General features: G+C 40.7%; 1 protein-coding gene across 6 annotated transcripts in view; it reads left to right on the top strand.

Annotated features, from left to right (window-relative positions):
* The first annotated feature begins 5,265 nt into the window (after positions 1–5,265).
* hif1aa (hypoxia inducible factor 1 subunit alpha a) overlaps positions 5,266–7,945 on the top strand; it is a 61,478-nt gene continuing 58,798 nt past the window's right edge. For 4 of the 6 annotated variants that reach the window (XM_043697235.1, XM_043697234.1, XM_043697237.1 and 1 more), the window contains exon 1: positions 5,266–5,531. In XM_043697235.1, coding sequence (XP_043553170.1) covers positions 5,503–5,531 — 29 coding nt within the window. In that variant the 5' untranslated portion in view covers positions 5,266–5,502. Of the gene's footprint in view, positions 5,532–5,825; positions 5,975–7,945 lie in introns of those variants that run through there. The other 2 variants (XM_043697232.1, XM_043697231.1) reach the window with 1 other exon arrangement.

Raw genomic sequence — 7,945 nt, 5'->3', positions numbered from 1 at the left:
ATGTCTTCTGTTCTTCCTCACCCCTCCTTGCCCAGATAGACAATTTTAAAGGAGGGATCTCAAGAAAGCAATCAACAATAAACTCTGAAGTTAGGAACTTGGGGGTATGTTGTTGTAAAGACTATGTCTTGTTAGCTTTGCTCTTTTTAAAATCATGAACTGAAATGAGAAATACCTGTTCTAAAACAAGCGTTTTTAAAGATTGATGCATATTTTAAAAGCAAGCAACCTGATACTTCTTGCAAGCATTATTTAAATATCTGTTTGTAACTAAGCAGTAATTGAAATGGGCACAGACAAATCGGAGCTGAGGGGTTCTGGGTACAGATACAGCTGGGTGGCAAAAAAGGTGTTGGTCTATGAACTAGTGACCAATTGTTGATGACAAAAATGTTTGCCTGTGCTTTCAGGTAACTAAACAACTTGGGGATGAGAACAACATACAGAGAAAAGATTTGATCTCCATCAGCATTGAAGTTGTTTTCTGCAGTCAAAACCTATTTTAAACCTGAAGAAAACCACTTCATTTTTCACATATCAGCTGCTGTTAGCTGAGAGTTTTGCCTGTCAAGTCACAGACCTTTTATAAGTGAACCAATCATGCAGTGTCTGTTGTGAATCAATGGAAGCATCCAGAGTAGGGCAACAGAAAGTAGCATTCTTACAAAGTAAAGATCATAAGGATCATTTCAATAACATACAAATAGAACCACTGAACCACTCCTATTTTTCCGTCTTTGTTTGTCTGTGCGTGAGGGAAATTTAAAAGAGAATTAAAGTTTTAATTTGTTGTGTTATATACCAGTTTATAACTATTTACTTGTGGCTAGAGTCCAGTTACTTGTAATAAATAGTAAGTATTGTTTAGTACAGAAATTTGGTTCACGCTTTCTATCAACCTGGGTCAGAAAATCAGGTATGTTGGGGAACTTTGGTACTTATATTAAAATTTATAACTTTTGTAACAACTCTGGGAATAGCAAGGTTTGATTTCCAGTGTGCTACTCAATAAGACATGACAGTGTAATAAAAGATTGTCATTAATCCTAGACTTCCCTTCAGTTTAGGAGTGCTGGAACCAATTGTAGTATCTTATTAGTAATAAACTTGGCATAATGGCGTTAACTTGCATGTATATGGCATATTTAATGAATTGAAATGTTCAAAGATATTTCACAAGCATACCATCATCCAAAAAACTGACACTAAAGCAAATATGGTGAGATTAAAAGCGTGACAAAATGTTTGATGAATTTTATGGAGGATTGTAAAGCAGAAGGAAAGAGATGGAGAGTCAGAAAAGTGTAGTAAGCAAATTACAAAATGTGGGATTATTTCAGCTGATTACATGAAGGGGAAGACAGGCAGTGGACTTCTTGAGTATGATTGGATAAGTTAATGTGGAATTGGTTGAGGCAGTTCCACTCTCCTGGACTGGGACAAGTATTGAAGGGGAATGCTATGGTCGGTTGAATCAAAGGGTGCAGACAGACCGAGACAGATGAGCATGTATGGTGCATCAAAGTCAAAGACCAAGGCATGAAACTTGTGATCTTTCACATCTGCATTAGTTGGTATTAATATATTACTTTGTTAACATAGTTAAAATCACACAACACCAGTTTATAGTCCAATAGGTTTATTTGGAAGCACTAGCTTTCGGAGTGTCGCTCCTTCATCAGGTGGTTGTGGAGATTAAGATCATGCTCACAGAATTTATTATCATATCACAGAATATATTAACATAGCATATATTAAAGCACTGAGGAAGCCAGAACCTTTTTTTGGCTTTCCAAAGAATACAATAGTTGCTTGGTTTACCACTGATTTAGAGAGCACAGTTTCAGTTCACTTATTGCAATATATTCATTCCACTGAATTATTGTTTAAAATGCATTTCTATTTTTATCATTGTGTTATATGCAGGGGATTTATTGAAAATCGATTCAGTAATTTAAAATTATTACGGTTCTCATCTTTTTAGTTATACATACATTTGAGCTTCTGGCATAATACAAGCATCTCATGCTCAAATTGAAGTATCATATTTATGTTTTATCAATACCATCATTTATTTCATTGATTGAAGGCACCTGTGTCCAAAGATCTGCAGGTTAGGTGAATTGGCCATGTTAAATTGCCCATAGCAAATTGCCCATAGCAATCAGGGATGTGTCGGCTAGGTGCATTAGTCAAGGGTAAATGTAGAGTAATAGGGTAGGGGAATGGATCTGGGTGGGATACTCTTTGGAGCGTCAGTGTAGACTTATTGGGGCAAATGGCCTGTTTCCACATTGTGGATATTCTGTTTTATTCTATGCTATTCTCTTCTTTTAAAAAAACTCTAGAAATACTGTATTTTTGAAGGTGCCAGCTCTTGGATGAGACCTGAAACTAAAAAGATCTAAATCAAACATACATGGCATTTCATGACATGCAGTATGTAGATTTGATAACTAACTAGCTCTCATACACTATACACTATAAAGTGCTAATCTTTATTTTCTAATATTTGAGTGATATCTGATGGAAGTTCACAAAAAGCAAGACTTTATTTTACATTTTATTCAATACAGAGTCATAGAGTCATAGAGATGTACAGCATGGAAAAAGACCCTTCGGTCCAACCCATCCATGCCGACCAGATATCCCAATCCAATCTAGTCCCACCTGCCAGCACCCGACCCACGTCCCTCCAAACCCTTCCTATTCATATACCCATCCAAATGCCTATTAAATGTTGCAGTTGTACCAGTCTCCACCACTTTCTCTGGCAGCTCATTCCATACATGTACCAGCCTCTGTGTGAAAAAGTTGCTCTTAGGTCTCTTTTATTTCTTTCCCCTCTCACCCTAAACCTATGCCCTCTAGTTCTGGACTCCCCGACCCCAGGGAAAAGACTTTGTCTATTTATCCTATCCATGCTCCTCATGATTTTGTAAACCTCTATAAGGTGACCCCTCAACCTCCGATGGTCCAGGGAAAACAGCCCCAGCCTGTTCAGCCTTTCCCTATAGCTCAAATCCTCCAACCCTGGCAACATCTTTGCAAATTTTTTCTGAACCCTTTCAAGTTTCACAACATCTTTTTGATAGGAAGACCAGAATTGCAACAGCAGCCTAACCAATGTCCTGTACAGCCGCAACATGACCTCTCAATTCCTGTACTCAATACTCTGACCAATAAAGGAAAGCATACCAAATGCCTTCTTCACTATTCTATCTACTTCCGACTCCACTTTCAAAGAGCTATGAACCTGCACTCCAAGGTCTCTTTGTTCAGGACCTTACCATTAAGTGTATAAGTCCTTGAATACAAATTCCTCTAGATTGTTTTACAATTATTGTTTAGATTAGGGTGGTGCTGGAAAAGCACAGCAGGTCAGGCAGCATCCGAGGAGTAGGAAAATCAGGTCAGGATGCTGCCTGATCTGCTGTGCTTTTCCAGCACCACTCTAATCTGGACTCTGGTTTCTAGCATCTGCAGTCCACACCTTTGCCTTACAATTATTGTTGTTTCATGTCAGAAATTGTGTTGTAGAGTAACTGGCTCTTTGTCATATTATAACTTGAATTGTCATCCCACCAGAGAATCATCACTGATTTAAGCATATATCATGCACCAACATGTTTAAAGTAAACAAAGGACAAAAAGAACTTCTTTGTTTTAACAAAAGTAGCTTTTGAATAAGGTCCAAGTTGCATCTGGCTCACTCACGTCATTCTCCCACCCTCACCTGTCTGGCCTTCATGTGACTCCAGACCTACAGCAATGTGCAGCTTCAGTTGGTAGTTAGGAAATCAAATGCAATGTTAGCATTCATTTCAGTTTATAAAATAATATATGCTTCTCTTCTTGCTACCAAAACAGATAACTGCACATTTTTCCATATTGTATTCCATCTGCCACTACTTTTCCCACTCTCCCACTCTTTCTGCAGCCTTCCCACTTTCTCAACATTACCTGGCGCTTAGCGACAATGCCCTCATTTCCTTTTTGCTTAATGTTTGTTGATGGATAACATAAGGAGTTGTGGTCCCAACACTGAACTATGTGAAACTCCATTAGTCACTGGCTGCCATCCTGAAAAAGACTATTTTCTAAATGGGAAAAAACTTTGAAAATTTGTAGCACCAAAGCATTTAGGAGACCCAGTTCAGAATTCTCTTAAGATTAACAGTAGGCAGTTAGGAATGCAAAAACAATGCTAGCATTTGTTTTGAGAGGGCTAGAACACAAGTGTGGATGACATATTTGGAATATTTTGAGCTGTTTTAGGCCACATATCTAAGGAAGGAAGTGCTGCCATTGGAAGAGGTCCAGATGAGGTTTACAAGAATGATCCCGGCAATGAAGGGCTTGTCATACGAATAGTAGTTGAGGACTCTGGGTTCAGAAGGATGAGGTGGGGAAATGTCACTGAAACTTACAAATACTGAGAGACCAAGACAGAGTGGATGTGGTGAAGATGTTTCCAGTTGTAAGAAAACTAATTATTATACAGTAATGATTTAGACATGAATGTAGGAGGCATGATCAGTAAGTTTGCAGATGACATGAAAATTGATGGATATCTGGAACTCACTACCAAAAAGGTTTGTCTTGACTGGGAGGTGCTGGTGTTGGACTTGGGTGGACAAAGTTTAAAAAACCTGGTATTGTGTGATTTAAAAGATTTGAGGTGGTGAACACCCTGACGTCATTTAAAAGTAGACGAGCATCTGAGACACCATAACATGCACTATTACAAGCTATATGCTGTGGAATTGATTGATTCTTCATGACGGTGTGAATATGATGGGCTGAAGGGCAATTTTTTCCATGTTCTATGTTGAGTAGCCACAAGCAAGCCAATGCGATCAAGCAAATGTAAATGATCACAAAATTATTTTATTTGACCCCATTTCCTAATTATGTCTCCCCATCCCTAGATGTTGGGTATGTTGGTTTATTTCCTGCGTTCGTGTTTGGGTTCGCTGAACCGCATTAAACGAAAGCATAAATTGCTGGAGAATCTCAGCAGGTCTGACATCATTCGTAGAGAGGCAAACGGAGTTAACGCTTCGGGCCCAGTGACCCAATTCATTAACCCCTTTGCATCGCTGGCAAATTGTCTGTCCAGCGTGGCATTGCCGCACAGCTGATGCCTTGGGCACGTGGAGCCTCCAGCCAGGGGGGCGGGGCCGGGATAGGGGGCGGGACGTGGAGGGAACATGCGCGCACATGACGCAATCACGTCAGGCGCGCGTGAGGCTGACGCAAGGAGAGCTTTGGGGGTTGGAGGGGAGACGACAAGCGGCCGACAGAAAGTTGGTGTTCGCGGAGGTGTAAGTGCAAGTTAGCGGGCGCCATTCTTGTGTTTTGGTGGGATCGTAGAGTTATGACTCGGATGTGACGATCCAAGCGGCTGCCTGACCCGAGCCTCCCAACAAGAGACAGCGAGAGCCCGGTGGCTGCGAGTTTTATAGGGATCGAGCCCCCGGCGAGGACAATAAGCGCGAGATGCAGGCGCCCGGTACCGAGAAGAAGTGGTGAGTGAGTGCGGCCGCTTTCGGTAGGGAAGGGGGCGGGTCCTGCTCGAACCCTGTTGTCGTGGAGGAGGCCGATGTCTGTTTTCGATCGCCCAGAGCCGAGGGAGGGGGTAGTGTTGGGTTTAGTGGAGAATGGCTGCAGCTCCCGGGACTCTGGCTCCGGGATCCACGTCGCCATTTTGTGGAGCTGGAACTCGGCCTGGACACTCAGTCCTGGGGAAAGGCTGCTGCCTGCTGGCGGGAGGCTGGCCTCCCTCTCTCCGGGTGACCTTGGGCCGCTTTGTTTAAGGGACCCCCGGCATCAAGCTGATGTGTCGGGATTTGTCTGTTGTCGGGATAGGGCTCCATAAGGACGAGTGGGTGATGAGTGTCTTTACCTGGAACTGGTCTGGAGCTTCAGGAGGCATTTACGAGAGTCTCTGCTTATTTGTTCGGATTTTAATGTAATTATGTTTTTTTTTCATTTTACATTATGTTAATTGGAATACCCTTCCTGGGGGGACAGTATGCTTCGAAATGTCCGCCACGTTTGATTTAAGCCTCTAAAACTATTTCGTGGTTTTAGTGAAAAGTCGTACTGTGTTGTGGAGTTGTATTTAATTACTTGGTTTAATTGTGACAAGTTCTTCAAGCCACACCAGCGATTTATTTTTCTGGACACTTGTAAGCTCTGACGAAACTTTTGTAGGGGCAGGAGAGGTAATGTATTTCCTTGTTCATTTTCTTGCGGTAACGCTGATCCCACTGATGATCCAAATTTCTTTTGAAGATGGTTATTTTTGAGTCATTGTGTTGGACGTCTAGTATTTGGCTTTCTACTTTCAAAGTAGATGAAGGGAAATTGTCATTGGGTTATATCAGTTTTGGTATTGATCGTTTTACAGGAATTGGGGTTTATATTTTCCACTGAGAATTCTGTAGAGCGGCTTAATTACTGCAGCAAGGCGTATTGCCAGTATGTTCTTTTGTCTTTGCATTCAAAAAGTGTTATTAATAGTGAATAAAGCTTCAAACATGTTTTAAAATTACAAACTAAATATGAACAATAATTATATTGTATTTTTTGATCCACATGGTCTAAATTGATTACTTCAGACCAAAAGCTTAGATGTGTTTGATTCAAATCCTTGCATTTCCAAATTTGTATTAAAAAAAGTTTTAAATTTGTATGTGCTGTTATTACATTTATAGTACCATAACCGTTGATTTTCTTTGGTCATCCTCACTTTCACCAAGTATACCGCATTATAAATTTGTTGTACCATTACCAGTCAACTACTTTCTCCAAAAGGGGTAGTCTGACCATCTTCCCATATTAGTTTGCAGTTGCTGACATTCTGACCAAAAATTTAACTCGACCAACCAAGTAGATATTATGGCCACAAGATACTAACCAAGTAGATATTATGGCAGGTCAAAGGCTGAGAATATTGTGGGGAGTAACTCAACTCCTGACTACCTGAAGCCTTTTCACTATTTATGAGGCAGGAGTTGGAAATGATCCCTTCTTTGAATGTTATTATAGCTGTACTTGATTGGCACCCCATCATTGAACATTCACTGCCTTCACCAGCAGGCATTCCATATCAGCATTGTGTACCTCGAGGCTATGTAAGCGTGGAAAAAATGAGGACTGCAGATGCTGGAGATCAGAGTCGAAGAGTGTGGTGCTAGAAAAGCACAGCCGGTCAGACAGCATCCAAGGAACAGGAGAGTCAATGTTTCAGGCATAAGCCCTTCATCAGGATTCCTCATGAAGGGCTTGTGTCTGAAACGTTGATTCACCTGCTCCTGTGATGTTGCCTGACCAGCTGTGCTTTTCCAGCACCCCAATCTTTGACTGTTATGCAAGCATCCCAAATTAGAACTTGTGCTTGGATGGACGAGAACAATCGTTCAACATCACGGAATAAACAATTCCAAACTTTCCACCTAATGCATTGTCCAAATACCTTTCCTACATAAACTATGATGTTTTAAGAAGTTGGCTTACCACTTCATTGTGGCAGGTATGGATGATGACAATATGTATTTGCATAGTGTCATTAACATAATAAAATGCCCAATGTAACAGGCATGTTAGAATGCAAAAAAAAAAATTTTGGTTACATGAGAAATGCTCAAGAAAAACTGATTATGCCAACAAAATAGAGGAGTATCTTTAGGAGCTATTCAGTTAATGGATGTTCAACGCCATATTACTATATATTGGAAACTGATCTGACTGTATTTGAGACTCTAGGTACTTGACCTGCCAAAGGTTGCAAAGACCAAGGAAATTATGCTTCACTGAGCTAGCAACGGACTAGTCTCGAAAGTATTATCAGAGAGCAAAGTTCTTGTTCAGTCAATGAAAAGATGGGCCATTGGGTGAAGTTTTTGGTAAAAATTCATCCCAGATCATGCAACTTACT

This window comes from Chiloscyllium plagiosum, chromosome 10, assembly GCF_004010195.1.
Source record: "Chiloscyllium plagiosum isolate BGI_BamShark_2017 chromosome 10, ASM401019v2, whole genome shotgun sequence".
NCBI classification, from domain to species: domain Eukaryota; kingdom Metazoa; phylum Chordata; class Chondrichthyes; order Orectolobiformes; family Hemiscylliidae; genus Chiloscyllium; species Chiloscyllium plagiosum.
The sequence above is the reverse complement of the archived record's forward strand: the minus strand, read 5'-3'. Positions and strand labels throughout refer to the sequence as shown.